Source organism: Aspergillus bombycis, assembly GCF_001792695.1.
Source record: "Aspergillus bombycis strain NRRL26010 chromosome Unknown contig00167, whole genome shotgun sequence".
Classification (NCBI taxonomy): Eukaryota; Fungi; Ascomycota; class Eurotiomycetes; order Eurotiales; family Aspergillaceae; genus Aspergillus; species Aspergillus bombycis.
This window is the reverse complement of record NW_019170169.1, coordinates 22054-41252: the sequence shown is the minus strand read 5'-3', so window position 1 is coordinate 41252 and position 19199 is coordinate 22054. Positions and strand designations below refer to the sequence as shown.

Here is a 19199-nt window from a genome sequence, read left to right as displayed (position 1 = left end):
CACCCCTTGGAAGTGCAATGGCTGAAGAATTTGGGCCTCGATTCAAGAGAATCTCCAGAAGCGAATACATAGGTTCATGGATGGAGCTCAAGAGTATTGCTAGTGTCACGAGTAATTTAAAGTTAGGAAGTGGACGATTGCTCCAGGCGGGAGTGGGCTGTCGCAACCAATTAAAGTACAGCCTCAACAATTTACTACTACTAGTAGTACTAGTAGTACTCCCTACTAAAGTACTGAGTAAGTAGTAGATACAGATCACCACTAACAGGGAGACAACTAGAATACGAGATCTAACATATATAATTAAGTTTAAAGTTTTATCATTGCTACCAGCGGCTTTGCTTCTTTTTCTCCTTCGTGGATACTATCACAAGACAAATACTATGTACTACTAGGAGTAGTCTGGCCCGGGACCACTAGTCAATTTATATTGCCGAAAGCGGGAAGTGATGTCGCGTCACTATAAATCTGCCACATCTGGCCGCCTCACCGGTAGCCTCCAAGGCCCTGCAGTTCCATACTTTTCACATCACACATAATATTGGATCAAAACTTAACTCTTGGGATGAACTGTCATGTATGCTCTCGTGCTCCAACATCACGACTTAGATATATTTGCCCTTCTTGTGCCCGCAATCAGCTCTATCAACTCCGAATCGAAAATGCCAGGATTCTTCTAGAAAATGAGTCCTTGGAACAACAGATTAATAACGCAGTGTCCTCTACAAATACTCTTGAAGCATCATCGGACCGGCCTGAATCCGGACTTTCCAGTCTCAAAGATGAGGACCACATAGCCTGGTCTGTCCAGATCATCGCCAATGAGAAAGCCAAATCCTCTTTGAGGAGAAAGCTACTTGAAAGTCGGACAGAGAGCTTACGGCTGGAAATTAAAAACAAAAAACGCAACATTTACGAACATAAGCTTATGCTAGCGCAACGTCGCTCGGATGCAGGATCCGCAAAGTATCAACTTGTGGAACGTGAAGCAGCCATTTTATCTGGCATTCATAACAATGCCAAAAGAACGGACCACTTATGGCACTCACTACACAGTAAAACCGCTGAGGCGCGGATATTTCTATGCCGCGAAGCCGCCTGCCTTTACAATCTACGGCAGAAAGTCAAAACGAAAGATGGTGAAGTTAAAGAGGCATATACAGTCGGTGGCATACCTATCATAGATCTTAGGGACATGAATGGAAAGTTGCGATGTTTACTTTGTTAAATACTAAGCAGGTATTAATGGAAATACAGGTGCTACACCGTTACAAATCTCAACGTCATTCTCCTACATTGCTCAACTCCTAGTACTTGTTTCGCATTACTTATCCCTAAGGCTTCCTGCAGAGATCACACTTCCTCACCGGAATCATCCTTCGCCTACCATATACGCACCCTCTGGGTCTTACCTCTTTCGTGAGATGTTGCCCACATCAAGGACGTTGCAGCCCTCGCCTTCTATTTCAGCATCGTTACGAACAGCAGATCCGCGGCCTTACTTACCCCGAGCCCGACCACTCTCCGTTGACAGAAGTCTCCCAAAACTAGCCAAGGAGGATCCTGGGACCTACGCTCTCTTCATAGAGGGGGCGACGCTATTGGCTTGGAATATCTCCTGGCTTTGCCGAACGCAAGGGCTCCACATAACGTCAGATTCCTGGGAGGATGTTTGCAGCATTGGAAAGCATATGTGGCAGCTACTTGTTGCACCTCCCGCACAAACATCAACACTCGTTCGAGCATTCGCCAGTCGAGACATACAACCAAAGGTGAAGATTACGAAGGACTCACCCAAAACAATCATCCAGCGGACAAAGTCATTCCCTATGCTAGGTCACTACTCCCATGGTACTGTGCATTCTTTCCTCGCTGCTTCGGAGGGTACGGAGTTCACGCGTACATGGAGGCTTCCAACTCCGACTAAAGTTGCAGACAAATTAAAGTCAAGTTTGTTAGGTGAAATGGCCAGTGCGGAATGGGAAGTTTTGGAGAAGAAGGAATGGGATAACATACCTGAGGCGCCACTGCAACCTGTTCAAGAATCCTCAGTCAATCGGGAAGGCGAGAAGGGTGAATTAGATGTGTCAAACATGGAGCCATCGGAAAATATTCGTGCTAGTCCAGGGTTTCCAAATGACCCTATAAGCTCTAATCGGCTCAAAGGGACTAGTGGTTGGACTAAACTGAGAAACAGGTAGTTAGTAAAGCCACCCGACTGCACATACAACAGAGTGAGCTAGTATCGCTTTCCAGCAATGCAACTTCATGGGGTTTTTTTAATTTTATTTTCATTTTTTCCTTTTTAGAGTACTATAAACACATAGTATTTAAAGTGCTTTGAGTGGTAACTTGCATTGAATGGTAACTAACTAACGTTAGTGACACTAGTGACTGTTACTAAGCAATAGGAAATTGATCGATAAGATAATATGAAACTACTGTAGCGTGTCCATTTTTATCTTCACAGCGTTCCAAGTTACAGCATGTCCTTCTACCCAGCGTGGGAGCCCCGTTCACGTAACAAGCCTCTACATACTTCAACATTATCGTGAAACATCGAATATTCCCTTATATTTATCTATTATCTAGTTCCGGTATCTCAAACTGTTGGTTAGTCGGAGAGCGATAACCCTTCTAAAATCTGGATTGATAAGCCGGAAATTTCAGAGCTTGTCCTAGGTCATGGATCTGATTTCAATCCAAGATTACATAAGGTCTACAGGAAAATGAATGAATTCACAAGGTGGCAGCGAGATGGCTTGGGAAAATTTAGTGAGTTTTGGAGAAATAAAATCAGCAACCATTTCAAATACGCTTTCTACCTTCATGATTGGAAGCTTCACATGAAGGATCACCTTTACTGATCCAAAACTCTTATAGACATCGAAAGCGCTGTTGAACTGAGCGCATATATACCTGATACAGTCCTGCGGGCGGAACTACGCCGAAGAAGCGGAATCAGAGACTCTGACAATGATAAGCCATTGTGTGGCTCAAAGGATCGAGGTGTTTACAACACCCCAGTACATGTAATGGCACTTTTCCTCATTTTAGCGCTGAGTACCTTCGGTATGTTCATCTATCGAACAAAGCGCGGCTAAATATTCTCTAATTTCTCTCACGAAGCTTGTTCATTTCCTGTACTTGCCCGTCGGTTCCCACGCCTACCAATACCACGGCGCTTTCTTTTTCTTTCCAGGCATTTTGGGACAGGTGTATTGATAGCTACGGCCTTCGTCCATTTACTCCCCACAGCGTTTGTGTCCCTGACAGATCCATGCCTTCCTCGATTTTGGAGCGAATCATACCGTGCTATGGCTGGTTTTGTCGCCATGATTTCCGTCTTTGTTGTGGTGGTGGTAGAGATGTTTTTTGCCATGAAAGGAGCAGGCCATGTTCATGGGAGTGAGTATGACCATTTGATTAGTGATGTCGGTGGGGACACTGCAAGCAACTATCAAAATGAGGGTTCCGAATATTTACAAGAGTCAACGGAGAATATTCACCTCGAGGGCATGCCGAACGGAAGCTGTACACGTAGCCTGCCGCAATCCTCCCGTCACCTGCTGAGTGACTCAACAGACGACGGTAGTCTGTCACAATCTGCGAGTTTGATTGCGCAAAAAGAGGATGTAGGGGCTAGCCTTGAGGGACCAGACTCTTATGATGAATCACGTACGAATGCGCATCAAAGCCCTTATCCGCACTCCGAGTTGGGTCGGCCTTCGCCGGTTATATCGCGTGAACAGCCGAACGCCTTGTCCATACAGAACCCGCAACGTCAGTTACTCCAGTGTCTTTTGCTCGAAGCTGGAATACTCTTTCATAGTGTTTTTATTGGCATGGCCCTTAGTGTTGCAACAGGGACGTCATTCATTGTACTACTCGTGGCCATCTGCTTCCATCAGACTTTCGAGGGTTTTGCTCTTGGCTCACGTATTGCATCACTTATTCCGGACCTTTTTGCCCCATCCTCCATGAAGCCATGGCTCATGTCACTTGCATATGGGACTACAACACCCATCGGCCAAGCCATCGGTCTTATTTTACATAACCTATATGATCCAACGAGCACTACTGGTTTGCTTATGGTTGGTATTACGAATGCGATAAGCAGCGGGCTTCTGCTGTTCGCTGGGCTAGTTGAGCTTTTGGCTGAAGACTTTTTGAGTGAGTCAAGCTACGCAACCTTACATGGTCGAAAGCGCGTTGAAGCATGTATAGCAGTTGCCTGCGGGGCTTTGTTAATGGCGTTAGTTGGTGCATTTGCCTAGAAAATGCCTAATCCAGTCTGCTTTCATTATGCTGTGTTAGTGCAAGCCCTGAAAGCTTGTATGTATGCCTAATCTAATGCTTTATATGATAATAACTATCCCATTCAACCTTTCTTGTTAAGCTCAAGTGCTCACTGTAGCCCTTACTATACATATGTTATATGCATTGCATGATCAACGTTTGTCTTTATACTTCACTCGGTCCTTTGACCCTTTCTCTCCATCAAGGTGAAGAAGGATATGATAGAGTGGTTTGGAGAGTAAATGAACTTATTCACGAAGCAAATAGCCATCTGAGTAAGCGACATAAAAAGTACTTATTATCATCGTTCCAAAGTCAAGTCTACTATTATAGCTTATCATATATAGAGTTAGGTAGATTTTGACCACGGTGAATCCACCGTAGAAATATCCTATACCCCAGAGTAAACAATCAATTCAACCCGTTGAAAAGAATCTCGAAATAGGCAGCATAACTCAATATCCACAGCATTCTGAAGTTCTGAATGGTTACCAATGATCTACCATTTTTCAAGTCTACATAAAGTAGGTGTTTCATGATTCAATAACTTACCTGAACCGTAAGCTTAGAAGAGCCTCGACACAGATCACTAAGCCTATTATACTACCCCTAAACGCGAAGAGAGGGGGGGGTTGACAAGACAAGGTAATTACTTTTGAGAACTTCCAGCATTAAATTTAGATTTGAGAATTCTTCGCCCCATATAGCAAAGCTTTAGCAATCAAAAGATGTCTATGTACTCCAAGTTTTCCTTTCATGTGCTGCTGGTCTGAATATTCCTATATTCCATACCAAAATCATGGGCAACTCGCCATGACTCAGACGAGAGATTCGACAACAATGGCGCTAGCACCACCTCCTCCATTGCAAATCCCAGCACAACCAATCTTACCCTTTTTCGCTTTCAATACACCGAGCAATGTAGTCAAGATACGAGCACCACTAGCACCGATAGGATGGCCGATAGCCACTGCACCACCATGGATGTTGACTTTGTCTTCAGCCAACCCCAGGAGTTTCATATTGGCCAGAGCAACTACGCTAAACGCTTCGTTAATCTCGAACGCATCAACAGCATTCTGCGCCACACCTGCATGGGTGAGGGCCTTGGGAATCGCCAGTGCTGGGGCAGTCGTGAATTTGCTCGGCTGCTGGGCAGCATCTCCCCAGCCAAGAATCTTCGCAACAGGCTTCAGGTTAAGCTCTTTCAGTTTAGCTTCTGAGACGAGGACAACAGCTGCAGCGCCGTCGTTAAGAGGTGAGGAATTCGGGGCTGTCACCGTGCCGGATCCTGGGATAAATGCAGGCTTGATAGCTCGAAGCTTATCTGGGTTGAGCTACACAAATAATATATTAGCGGTGGCCCACGATTTAACAAATCTGTAGAAAGTAATATCTTCCTCACATTCTTTGGTTCTTCATCGTGTGCCACAGTCACACCTGGCTTGCCCCTAAAACCAGGAAGTTCAATAGGCGCAATTTCTTCATCAAAAAAGCCAGCCTTTTGAGCTGCCTGTGCTTTCTCGTAAGTGCGAATGGCATAGTCATCCTGTTGTGCTCTGCTAAAGCCATGATCCTGGGCACACTCCTCAGCTTGCAAGCCCATGAGTTCCTGCTTTCCTGCATCTGTCAAACCATCCTTCATGATGCCATCCACCAGACTCTGGTTGCCGTATTTCGCACCGGTGCGAAGGTTTGGAAGGTAATGAGGGGCGTTAGACATGGATTCAGCACCGCCTGCTACGACAATATCCGCATTGCCAGTCATGATAGTCTGCGCACCGAGAATAACCGCCTTCAAGCCAGACGCGCACACCTTGTTAACCGTGGTACACACAGTTGACTCATCGAGACCAGCGCCGAGAGCACACTGTCTAGCAGGATTTTGTCCAACACTAATTCATAGAATAAGAATGTAAGCGTGCCTTTGGTGCTGGTTGAGAGGTATAAGAGTAGATGTTGACTCACTTTGCGGAGATGACATTGCCAAAGAAGACCTCCTGGACATCAGACGGCTTGATTCCATCCGCCTTGCTGAGCGCAGCTGAATTTTGACTTTGTTAAAACATTGACACGTACCACCACTCGAGAGCTGTCATACCTTTGATGGCATGGGACCCAAGCTGCGGGGCAGTGAGACTTGAAAGCGAGCTGTAGAAGAGGATAGCCAGTGAGTCAATGCTTTTAGTATAGACAAAGCACCAGGCCAACCTCACCCCAAGAATGAGCCCACTGGGGTACGGGCAGAGGAAACAATATAGACCGGCGGAAGAGAAGACATATTGGCCTGCGAGAGCTGATTAGAGGACTCAAGCCAAAGGCTTATGTCGGGTGAAGCGTTTAAAGGGGTTCTGTACGTGGTAAGGGGGACGTACCTGTGTTGACAAAATCTGCTAGCAATAGAGAAAATTGACTGGGGAAAACAGGTAAAGAAGGGGGTAAAAGGTAAGAACTGATTTCTTCAGCCGAGGATGGCAGTGTGGTATCTCTGATACAAGAACAAGTGGTGAGAAATTACGTCCTTTAAGGACCCCTCTCTAGGCACGGCATCCGCGCAGCGGGGCTACCAAGATGGTAGGGTGAATGCACGGACCACTTGGTGAGTCCATTGACTTCCAGCAGCTTGAAACAAAAAGAGATGCGCGCCGGCTCACTTGGTGACAAGTTTTGACAGCTTGAACCATCTTTTCCACAACACAATGGATGATCTCTATGATGAGTAAGTCGCATCAAATTTAGCGCTCTAATTTTGTGAATTCTCATTAAGACCGCATAGGTTCGGCAACTATATTGGAGAGGCTGCAGATTCAGATGAAGAGGGCCAGCACGAAGAAGTGAAACCTCGAGCTTTCAACCTCGACGAGGCATTTGGAGAGGAGGAAGATGAAGATACCTTTGAACAGCAGTCCATGGAGGTGGATGGTGGGTACTCTCTTAAAGCCCTGGATTTGGCCAGCACTGATATATACCGCTACAGAAGGTCCATCAAATGCCGTAATTCTACACGAAGACAAACAGTACTACCCTAGCGCGCAACAAGTCTACGGTACAGAGGTAGAGACCTTGGTTCAAGAAGAAGATACACAACCTCTCTCAGAGCCTATTGTTGCCCCCGTACAGCAAAAGAAGTTTTCCATTGAAGAGACTGACCTCCCTCCGGTTCACTTCTCAAGAGAATTCATGACTGATCTTCTGAATTTCCCTGAGCAAATAAGAAATGTTGCGCTTGTTGGTCATTTACATCATGGAAAGACCGCTTTCATGGATATGCTTGTAATGCAGACGCATGATTTGACTGAACGGCTAGAGAAGCGAGCAGGTAGGAGAAAGGAAGAACAGCTTCGCTATACCGATATTCACTTTCTAGAGAGGGAGCGAGGCCTCTCTATTAAATCAGCCCCTATGAGCCTAGTTCTTCAAGGCACTAAGGGGAAGTCTCATTTGTTCAACATTCTTGATACCCCGGGGCATGTGAATTTTGTGGATGAAGTAGCTGCCTCATCACGACTAGTTGATGGTGTGGTCATAGTCGTTGATATTGTGGAAGGAGTACAGTCGAATACTGAGCAAATCATTAAGCACGCTGTGTTAGAGGGCATTCCCTTGACCATGGTTGTGAACAAAATGGATCGGCTGATTCTCGAACTAAAGATACCACCCAACGACGCCTATTTCAAGCTCAAGCACGTAATTGAAGAAGTCAACACTGTCATTGAAAATGTCTTGCCTGGACAAGGCGAACAATGGCGACTAAGCCCGGAAAAGGGCAATGTCGCATTTGCGTGCGCTTCAATGGGATGGTGTTTCACTCTTCAATCATTTGCCAGGATGTATGCGGAGAATTACCCTCAAATTGAGACCTCGGATTTTGCCCTGCGTCTTTGGGGCGATATCTTTTTCAACCCAACAAGCCGGAAATTCACGCGGAAGGGGGTCGAAGAACATTCTAAGAGAACTTTTGTCAAATTTGTTCTTGAGCCAATATACAAGCTCTATTCCCACGCCATAAGTGAAAGTCCAGAAGACTTGAAACAAACACTCGCAAGTGTCGGCATCCACTTGAAGCCATCCCAATTGAAATCAGATGCAAAGGAGCTACTCAAACTGGTTTGCGGACAGTTCTTCGGTCCTGCTACAGGGTTTGTAGACATGATAGTACAACATGTACCTTCTCCAGTTGAAGGCGCGCAGATGAAGCTGGACCGATACTACACTGGACCCCTCGATTCGAAAGTGGCAGCCGCTATGACCACTTGTAATGCAGATGGTCCTCTCGTTGTCCATATCACGAAACTTTTCACGAGCACAGACGCTTCAAGTTTCAATGCATTTGGAAGAATTATGAGCGGGACTGCTCATCCTGGGCAACAAGTTCGAGTGCTAGGTGAGGGTTATACTCCTGAAGACGAAGAAGATATGGTGACTGCAACTATATCGGACATGTGGATTGCTGAGACTGGCTATAACGTCACGACCAGCGGTGTTCCGGCCGGCAACTTGGTTCTCTTGGGTGGCGTGGACAATTCAATCGTGAAGACAGCAACTATCGTGCCTCTGAAACTTGAGGATGACGAAGAAGCATACATATTTAAACCAATTCGACATATGACCGAGTCTGTTTTCAAGGTCGCTGTTGAACCTGTTAACCCGTCTGAATTACCAAAAATGCTTGATGGTCTCCGTAAAGTCAACAAGAGCTATCCTCTAATTTCAACCAAAGTCGAGGAATCTGGGGAGCATGTCATCTTGGGAACCGGTGAGCTCTATATGGACTGCGTACTTCATGACTTGCGACGGCTCTTCTCCGAGATGGAAATTAAGGTCTCCGATCCTGTCACCCGCTTCTGTGAAACTGCTGTTGAGACTTCAGCCATCATGTGTTATTCTATCACGCCAAACAAAAAGAACAAGATAACCATGATCGCAGAACCTTTAGATGATGGAATCGCTGAGGACATCGAGAGCGGCAAAGTCAGCATCAAAGATCCAATTCGCAAAGTTGCACGTTTTTTCGAAGACAAGTACGATTGGGATAAACTAGCCGCTAGAAGCATTTGGGCCTTCGGCCCAGACGAACTAGGGCCAAACATATTACAAGATGATACCTTGCCATCCCAGGTTGATAAAAAGCTTCTTGGAAGCGTCAGAGACTCTATTACTCAAGGTTTTAGTTGGGGTACGAGGGAAGGTCCACTTTGTGAAGAGCGTAAGTTAACTAATTCTAAACCCATTCAACCCGAAGCAGCATGGCACCGAGCTTGAACTATATCTATTCATCCGGTACTTGTTTATGCTAATTGGCTATAGCAATTCGAAACACGAAATTCAGGCTCACAGACGTCTCCCTTGCCGACCAGGTGATCTACAGAGGTGGTGGCCAAATCATTCCCACTGCGCGACGCGCAATCTACTCATCGTTTCTCATGGCATCTCCTCGCTTGATGGAACCCATCTATTCCTGCACGATGACAGGGCCTGCGGATGCAGTCGCTTCAGTGTATACTGTCCTTGCGCGCAGAAGAGGCCATGTCCTATCCGATGGGCCCATCGCCGGAACACCGCTTTATTCAGTCCGTGGCCTAATTCCAGTGATAGACTCATTCGGGTTCGAGACAGATCTCCGGATTCACACCCAGGGCCAAGCTGCAGTTAGTCTTGTCTTCGACAAATGGAGTGTCGTTCCAGGGGATCCGCTTGATCGTGATGTCAAGATAAAACCACTAGAGATGGCCCCTGCAATGGCCACTGCTCGAGACTTCGTGCTAAAGACAAGAAGACGGAAAGGCTTGGCGGAGGATGTCACCGTAAGCAAGTTTTTGGAACCAGAACTCTGGAAAGGTCTAAAGGAGAGTGGCGTTTTAGACTCATGACCAGTTTATCTCTGGAGTTCAATGGTATGCCATAAATTCCAGGTAGTTATATGTTTGGATGTAATAAAAGAATGACCGAGTATCCTTGTGAAGGCAGTGCCAAGTGATATATATTTATGAGCGCTCTTGTCGCGCTACTTTTTAGCCTGCCATATAGCTCACTGGCATGTCTCTAGCATCTTCGCGATAACGCCCATTAGTGTTCCATTTTCCAAAGCAGCGGCCACTCGTTCTTTGTCCGCCAGCTGCTTGTTAACTTCATCAGCAGTGCTGTGTGTCCCTTCTTTGATTCGCACATCCACACGAAAGCGGGGAGGAAGAGATTGCTCAAGCCGAACACGTACACCGAGACCTATGACTGTGGCGAGGCTACAGTGCGTGATAGTAGGGGTGATGAGGATAGTAACTGTTCGAAGGGGCGAAGCTGGTACATATGAGAGAGTTGGTGTAATAGAAATATCAGGGAGAGACACAACCGCTAGAGCTCCTAACGATATCGGATGCTCCGGATCAGATATAGTCGATACAAGATCTAGTGATTAAATCAGTGGTTTTGCTTGACGTTTCTTTCGCAAGTAGTCACGCCTTACCGTAGATTTCTTGTTCATCTATTGGCTCTTCCAACAGATCATCATCACTTTCTGACTCTGACGATGAAGTAAAGTTATCTATGAAAATTTCTCTCGCATCCACAGAAGGAAGAGCGGATGCGAAGAGACCATTCCCAAAAATACCAGGCTTGCGAGACAGTGCAGGCCGCAAGCGTGTTGGAAGATCAGCAGCATTCAATATTGTGGGATTCGAGTTCTGCATTTCGGATGCCATTTTGTGGGTGAACAGGTAGCTGACAGTCTTAATTGCTGAGTGGGGAATCAATCTAGGATACTCCGTACACATGTATGTTATCTAGAGGGGTAAATTCACTATGGGGATGGGGAACGGCCACGTGGAAAAATTATTTTCCCCTTATAAAATCTAGCGTACGGCTTTGATTGCGGAGCGCGAAGCGCTCTGCAATTATATAAAAGATCATAATCCATTTCCCAAGCTATTCTAGCATCCGGTAGTATCAACAATCGTTACTTACCATGGACAGCCCTTCAATGTCTCTTTGTGTGCATAACCGTTGAATACATCTTTCTACCTTTGACTCTCTTGGTTCCTACGGATAGAGGTATGTGATATAATATCAATAACGCCCATAAAAGATCGGGGGAGATTCTACAAAAGTCCCCACATGAAGGCCAAGCAAGTAGCGCAGGTGATATTGCTAATCCTTGGGACAATCTATCTGGTATATACATGGTGAAAGGCTTGTGTGATTATAGTCTGAATTCGAGGAGAGTGCCTTCAAAGTCATTTTCATGGATTATTGCTAGATACTAGTAGTAATGTTACTTATACCGTAAAACCCATACAACAACTACCTGATCGATCACACCGGTGTAACTGCCTGAAAATCATAGCAATAATCTTTCTACCAGCCATTGATACGGCTCGTATGGAATCATGATCCTCGTCAAGAAAGGGCTGGACTTGCATATCGTACATCCCAGACAGACTTGTGTACTAACCGCCATGGAGTGAGGGAATATTCCTCGGAGTGCTTATGAAGATAAGGACAAATTTGCTGAGAACTGCCCAGAAAGCAAGGTATATATATAGCATCAAGATGTTCAATATGAGGTATATCCTTGTTTTAGAGATAGGAACTTTTTCTTCAGCTTGAGGAGTCCTGCCAGTTATTCGAATCCTGCAACTAGTTACATCTACCCTATACACGGGCAGATATTCATCGGGCTCCAGAATACTACAATATCATTACAGTATACGGTTGTAGAGCAAAAGATATTATTAAATAATCTAGGGCAAAGTAGAGGAAGTAACCTGAGAACTAGTAGGCTTGGTGATAAGGCTAGCATACAACTTACTCCATGCTCTCTATAGAATCAACGAGTCATGGAAACTTGGCAGGGCATCATCATGATTCTTGGCACTTTCGGCGACTAAGTAGTAAGTACTGAAGAGCGGCAATCATGCGGCCCCTCAACATCCGAGGCGATCCTCTCCTCACCTGCGCCTAGGCCGGTTGACTCTTTTACTCGCACCCACTTCTTCTGGGGACTGATCGTGTTTATCCACCTTTTTATTTTATTGTGGTTGGTTTCACCATTGCCCTTTTCCATCATTGTTCGATATTTTCGATCCGTGTATACCATACTCTCTGGCTACTATGAGACGCCAGGCATCTATCAGCTAATCAGGGACGTAACGTCGGCGACGCGGCATGCGAAATTCATCGTATTGGTGGGCTCCTGATTCCCCTGATGCTAGATTGTACCGCGTCCTCCAGTGTCAAATATTGGACCGCCAGCTTCTGCTAGCCTCTGTGGCCTATTCTGCGTTATTCCATTACAGTATTTTCCGCACAGTCGCCCGAGGTCCGCACGTTTCATTCAAATGCTGACCGTAAATTGGGGGGTGATGCGCCGGCTCAGTTCGCTTTTCTATAGCAAATCCCAACAGAGAGTCTCAATACACTGACGGTGACAAGTCACGATGCAGGCTGGTTAAGCTTCCAGTCTCTCTATTGTAAGCTATTCTTAACTTAAACTGCCGTCTCCTTCCCCTTGTTTCATTGCTATTTATCAGCAGACCTTTTATCAACCTGTTGCTAAGCAAAGGCTGTGCGCATGGTCTCGGGGGAGATTATACTTGCTGGCACGTTGAAGCTTTATTTCACTTCTCAATGACTCCCTCATGGACTGCTTCCCCTCCTTATCCCCGCATCATAACTTTTAAGGCACGACTGACATTTCGCAGTGTAAGGCTAGGTTCTCTTCCCAAACGTTTGCGCTGTTCGCAAATCAATCGACTATTGTCCATTCAACCTCACACTAGATTGTTGCCATTAGCTTCACCTAATCAAAACCGCAGGCACCCTAATCACGATTGTCACGCCGCAAGTTTCGGGGACCCTTGAATATTTGACAAGTCGTTTCTTGGTTGCTCTAGTTGTGGTGGCAAGCTAGAACCTTTGTCGCTTTTGCGGAAATATAAAGTAAAGCCAAAACCTCAAATCATTGCGAGAGGGAAACCAGTCATCACCACGGGACATTGTTGTCCAGTTTTCTCCTCCAATTATTCCTTTCAGGCCTCCTCGTCGTCCCATAGCTCCTATCCTGCAAGGCGACACCAATTGCATCGGCGATTCGTGCTTGAGGAGAAGCAGAAACGCATTACAATTGACGACATATCAGGGAACAGAAACCACCATATACCTTGCATCATACCTTGCCCGAAGTTGGACGTGTTCACGACTCTTCCTTTAGCCCTCTCATCAACCTGTCAATCTGTCCTCCCTTCATTCTTTTTCATCTCTTATTTGTTTTGTTTTGTGTTGTGTGTGTGTGCGCGCGTGTTCAGATTTATCTAGACAAGGCAGGCCTTGGAGATAATCTTCAGGAGTTATTGTTATACCTATTGAGTCACTTGAACTTTGTGTGTTGAGGATCGCTCTTGGTTTCTATAATTCCGATCTGGAAATGCAGGGCTATTCATTCACGCCGCCGACGGGGCCCCCAAGAGAAGGCCACAAAAGTAAGGCATCAATATTGATCTATATCTCGATGAAGCGCAACAAAAATTCGATTGAAGCCAGTCACTGATAAACTTTAATCAACAGACTATGTATTCGTTGACGAACACAACAGACATAAAAGACTCAAGGGTATGTCACCCTCCTATGCTCAACGTCAAACTCCTATTCACTGAAACGCCTTCTAGTGATGCGAGCGTGTAATGGCTGCAGAAAGCGTAAAATCAAATGCGACGCTGCTACAACAAACACATGGCCTTGTTCGGCATGCACACGTCTTAAGTTAGTATGTGTACCTCCTACCGTTGGGCAGGACAACGAGTTCCCCACGGGGCAGGCTGTTGAGACCAACTCGACAGATGCCATTGGTGCATCGAATACAACGGAATCGTTCTCGTCCTTTTCCATGCCCCAGGGCTACAGAGACAGCGGCCAAGCTGCGGTGGGCAGTATACCTTCATATAGCGATGGAATGGGAATATATCATCAATTCACCCATTCTGCTTCCCACCAGCCGGGCATGTATGAAGTAGGATCACCTGCCATAGCGGTCTCGCATCATACCTACCAGCAACAGCAGATTTTCCCATCTCAGACGGGGAGCTTGGGGACTATAGAGAGCGGTGTATATGGTGATCACGAGCAGTCCACAGCTGAGGATCTTAGCGAAGTCCTTGGTGAACTCAAAATCGATGAGACTGGTATAGGTATGGTTTCATCCTAATTTCTGATTTAGGGGAGTCCGCTAATATAACAGATAGCGCCATATATAAGGCAGCAAAAGAAAGAGAAGGGCGAACCAGAGATCCCTGTACAAGATGAAGCAGAAGAGCCATTGCCCCCTCTCAGTACTGGTGCAGGCTCTACAATTCGCATTCCTCCCGAGCTTATGCCCTCCGGTGAAGAGGTCATGAACTACTTCAAGATCTACTTTGATGATATACACCCTTATGTCCCTGTGGTGCATCGATCGCATTTGTACTACCAGTGGCAGTATGATCGGAATTCGATTTCTCCCCTTCTGCTGGAGGCGTTGTTTGCATGCGCGGGAAGGCAGTCAGATGATCCAGCTCAGGGGGCACAGTGGCTCGCATTAGCGAATAGTAGGTTCCCTTACTTATGCGCGTTCCTTTCCCTTGTCTTCTTCGAATATGGTATTGTGTTTGATATACTGGTTTTGACTATGAGTTACATTTTTAGGGCACGAGTCAAGTTTTATGGATGTACCCCGCCTGAGTACAATCCAAGCACTGCTTCTACTTCTGAAAGCCCGAGAATCCGTACCAAAGAAAGGCTATTACTACCGCTCGTGGCAGACTGTTAAAACAATTGTTTCAATGGCTAAAGATTTAGAAATTGACGAACACTATAACACACATACAGAGCACAAACTCTGTGATCTCAACCCTATAGAGTGTTTGGTACAGACGAGAGTGTGGCAAGCCCTCCTGGTTGTTGAAGTAATGATTGGTGCACCACAAGGTATGTTACTAGTATTGGCGATATTGCTAGTACTAACGTTCAAAGGTCGATCGGATTACGGTGTAAATCCTGACACTGTTTGTATGGATCCTGCACTGGATATTAAAGATCTTGACCAGTTTGAAATCAATCGATCTAGACAATATTCCTTTTTTGTCCAGAATGCTCATCACATTCGTATCATCACTGATACATACCACAAGATCAAGAGGCAAAAAGACTGGGGGGCCAATCCAAAGTTCGTTGAGAAGAACCCTCTCTTCACTGATTGGCTCCAGGGTCTTCCTTCGGATTTACAGATTAGCTATCCTCCTGACGGCTCACCCCCGTGGATACCGTCCCACTTTGTGGCTAATATGCATTCTCATTGCCATCTGGGCATTATTCTACTACACCGACCTCAGTTGCTTGCATCTAAATCCTTTGTCGCAGGCGGGGGGTGGAAAATGCACATGGCTTTGTGCTACTCTTCGGCTAAATATCTGTGTAGACTTCAAGAAGCTATCCTACAGCGCTTTGGCCTCCCAGGTCTGCTCTCTATGCAAAGAGGTATAAATTTTGCGATTTACTGCATCATGACTTGCACAATGTTGCATTTGGTACGTTTGTGTTCCCACCATACTAGGATCAAACAATTGACGCAAATCTCAGGTCGCGATAACCTCTCCTGATCCGAACTTCCACACAGACGCGCGCGATTATTTTGCCCGGCACATGCGTATCCTCGAGAGGTGCTCATCTGCCTGGCCGATGCCAGAAATGCAGGCTCAGATCGACTCCTTGCGGCTGGCTTTCTCAGCCGATGTGAATAGGCCCTTCGAGCTTAAACCCACCTTCCCTTATGGAAGTCCTTCGGAGCCATACCATCCGAGCCCGCCGCCTCTCGACTCACAATACCAACCTCATGTAAGTCAGGTTTCTGGCGGCGTCCGGGGTCGAGTGGGTTACAACCGTTATCCGGTCACCCCACCAATATCAGCTAGTACTGAAGATTCAAAGTCCGATTGCTCTCAGCTCCATTCTCTGGGGATGATGCCACCCCAGCCTGTCTCGAGCCAATCAATGAATGCCCCTCTCGTTGACGAGAATAGCTGGGATCCGACCCGTATCATCACGTGAGCAAGCCACAGAGAGTGATATAGATATTCTTTCAGACCCTTGCTGACGTTTCCTATCTAGCCAGTGGGACATGGCATTCTCCATGGCGCCATCCACAGTGAGTGCGAATTCTCCACCAATGGCTATGGATAATTCAGTTCAGGGGGTTCAAGCGCCTTTGGCAGGCCAATACCCTATCCAGTATGGGCAAACAACCAAGGTTACGCCAGTCACACCCCCTCAGGCTATCTCACCACCTCAATTCAATGGACAACAAGTACTCTTCACAGCGCGTGACTGGCAGCAGAGTGTCGCCAGTGTTTATGATCCTAACGGCTTGAAACGACGCTGGAATTATTCTGTTGATATGGGTACAGAGCACACTCAGAAGCGGGCACGTTAAGTATTCGTATATACACAGACACTGGGAACTAACTCGGTTGTTCTATACTTGGAGAAAGTGGCTGTATGAATGACTTGTGTGATATAGATATCTTCTTCGTTCTAAAATACCCCTCATCTTTATTTATCCTCTGAGCTTGTTAGCAAGAGCTTTAGCACTAACAGCGTGAACTTATGGATGTGCTCTCTGGCTGCCGTCATAGATATAGTATTGAACAATATATCCCAGTATTATCTTTGGTATTACGGTATAGAATACAATAAAAATAAATAGATATGCACTTAGTAATTTAGCACAGCAAAACACACCTCACTGCACAAAGATGTCACTGTTAATGAAGTTGATATACATGGAAATATTTATACCTTGCTTATTTACGGAGTAGAGGTATTCAATTGGGATTTTGAGAATACATATTTCTTCATCTGTAAATAGCCTGGGTCATAGATAAACCACACCTACTAACTCCCCAGCACCTGATATAACAGTTATACAGCAAGTGAAATGTATAACAGCTGCAAATATCATTGCCCAATACCACTCCTATATCATTTCATTATATGAGTTCCATGCATATGTTCAGGTGAAATATACGTACATCCGTAGTATGACGAAATACTTGGAGACATGCATTAAGTAGGACCATGGAGAGCGAAGACAACTTGACCATTTCTGTGAAGCTGGTAGAAAGATCTGTGAGGATATGCGAAAAGAAAACAATAAACCATGACACCAATCTGACTGTTGTTGAGTTATTGGATGACCCATAACAACTTGTCAGCTCAAGTGCGTCGACTTAACCCTATCCTCTCCTCCCGCGACCGGACAATTCTTGCCTTGTCGCCGGGTAAAGGTTTCAACTCATCGCTAGGATCAAAGTTGAGACTGTTTTTGTTGTGATCGTGGCCTTTATTCTCTTTGGCTAATTTGCGAAGTCGTGCGTCCTCAAATGTCGCGAGGTCTTCAGACGTTATTGCTATTGCTGTGGGCTTGCGGCGAAGCATTGTCGATATAGGTAGGAATACTGCCTGAGTTATTCTAATTGGAAATAGAAATGAACATTATTTAATATAAAGCTCCTTAAGTCCTGCGGAGGAAGTCACACCCGGTGATGGACATGAACTCCACGTGACCGATCTTGTACTTCGGGAAGACGACGAACATTTTTGTTACACTAATTGTTCTACCTCCAGCCTAACGTCTATATAGCTCATTGGCGTCGAAGATGTTTCAACTTCGGACCAAACTTTTACGCCATGAGCGTGCAAGACTGGTAGACGTATATCTTTCTCCAATTCGTCAGTTCTCAGTCATACAAGGACGAGCGAGAGACGCCAGTCAATCTGGTAAGGCCACAAGATCATTGCTCTCCCAGTTGTGCCTATCTCCACCTGACTCTTGTAGGCCATGATGCCCCTAAAGTTCGATCTCTTCACTCGGGGGCTTCATATACTCGCACTTCTCCAAGGAAGACCAACCTTCCTCCGGCCAATTTGAACTCTAGAAAAACCGACTCCGACAAACCTCGTCCTCGACGCGTTTTTGACGCAAGATCTCTTGCGGCCCCTTCAGCCAATGGCCAGTCTACAAACGTTCTAAGGAGCACCTCGTTGCGAAACCCCCGCAAGGACCATCCATTCGCACTCGGAGGTCGAAACCCCCAACGAAGTCGTCAAACCCCAAGTCACGCAAAAGTGGACGGCCTCAACGTTCGAAGAATACAGACATGGAAGAAAGTGATAGCTCTCAATTAGAGAATGTATATCGCGAACTCGCTGCGAAATCAAGGCCAACGCCTAGCCGCTACAAACCCCAGGCCCCTGATTTCTCTAACCTGAAGGAAACTTGGCCTTCTTTTCCAATGGGTACGACTGCCAGTACTGCTGAGGTTGTTGAAAAGCTATCTTTTCTAAGTGGCCGCTTTCCAAATGGCTATATTCCGCCTTACGAATTGGGCATGCGGCTCTTCAGGGGACAATTCGTTCAGTTTCTCGACGAGGAGGAAAAGGCACAGGCTATAGCAGACGCGAAGAAACTCTCCCAGCAGCGTGCAGACAAATACTCGCAGCGGAAAGGCGATTTAGTAGAACCCAAGGACGTCGGCTTCGTTCCGATGAGTGCAGAGTACAGGAAGTCTTTGGTACAGTCCTACATCCAAGGAGCTTATCCCAAACTCAGTACTGAAGAAGCTGCCCAATCGCCTGTTCTCAGCGAGGTGACGAAGAATCTTAGAAATAACGAGTCTTACCAGGCGGCCGGTAAGAGCTCCCAATTTGTTGCCAAAGTGGAATCGCTCCTCTCTTCGGCTCGCCCCGTGAGGCGAGCCTAAGCGCTTTTGAGAAGCCATTGTATTGTACATTAACATTAGTATTTCTTGGTTCATCCCATATACTGTTTACATATGTCGAGCAATTCATACTTTACGTCGGGTACTGGAATCACTTCGCAG

General features: G+C 46.0%; 6 protein-coding genes across 6 annotated transcripts; 4 read left to right on the top strand and 2 right to left on the bottom strand.

The window, feature by feature from the left end:
* Positions 1-3317: 3317 nt before the first annotated feature.
* Positions 3318-4277, top strand: ABOM_011260 (putative ZIP family zinc transporter; the record flags this gene model as incomplete). The annotated part of the gene is made up of 1 exon (XM_022538388.1): positions 3318-4277. The coding sequence occupies one exon, from the start codon at positions 3318-3320 to the stop codon at positions 4275-4277; it is 960 nt and encodes a 319-aa protein (XP_022383672.1).
* Positions 4278-5117: 840 nt separating this feature from the next.
* erg10B (acetyl-CoA C-acetyltransferase) lies at positions 5118-6673 on the bottom strand (the record flags this gene model as incomplete). Its single annotated transcript, XM_022538387.1, has 5 exons — positions 5118-5636; positions 5705-6194; positions 6268-6343; positions 6401-6450; positions 6516-6673. Coding segments are annotated over 5 exons (1293 nt in total), but the record flags the coding sequence as incomplete, so codon positions are not given.
* Positions 6674-6998: 325 nt separating this feature from the next.
* ABOM_011258 (116 kDa U5 small nuclear ribonucleoprotein component) lies at positions 6999-10169 on the top strand (the record flags this gene model as incomplete). Its single annotated transcript, XM_022538386.1, has 4 exons — positions 6999-7018; positions 7076-7221; positions 7277-9505; positions 9607-10169. The coding sequence occupies 4 exons, from the start codon at positions 6999-7001 to the stop codon at positions 10167-10169; spliced, it is 2958 nt and encodes a 985-aa protein (XP_022383677.1).
* Positions 10170-10327: 158 nt separating this feature from the next.
* On the bottom strand, positions 10328-10994 carry ABOM_011257 (iron-sulfur cluster assembly protein CIA2; the record flags this gene model as incomplete). The annotated part of the gene is made up of 2 exons (XM_022538385.1): positions 10328-10701; positions 10760-10994. 2 exons carry the CDS (start codon positions 10992-10994, stop codon positions 10328-10330), a joined length of 609 nt encoding a protein of 202 aa, XP_022383682.1.
* Positions 10995-13714: 2720 nt separating this feature from the next.
* On the top strand, positions 13715-16750 carry ABOM_011256 (Zn(II)2Cys6 transcription factor; the record flags this gene model as incomplete). Its single annotated transcript, XM_022538384.1, has 8 exons — positions 13715-13769; positions 13855-13899; positions 13956-14474; positions 14529-14870; positions 14968-15249; positions 15295-15848; positions 15901-16364; positions 16429-16750. 8 exons carry the CDS (start codon positions 13715-13717, stop codon positions 16748-16750), a joined length of 2583 nt encoding a protein of 860 aa, XP_022383681.1.
* A 1726-nt stretch (positions 16751-18476) lies between these two features.
* ABOM_011255 (uncharacterized protein) lies at positions 18477-19079 on the top strand (the record flags this gene model as incomplete). The annotated part of the gene is made up of 1 exon (XM_022538383.1): positions 18477-19079. The coding sequence occupies one exon, from the start codon at positions 18477-18479 to the stop codon at positions 19077-19079; it is 603 nt and encodes a 200-aa protein (XP_022383680.1).
* Positions 19080-19199: the final 120 nt, after the last annotated feature.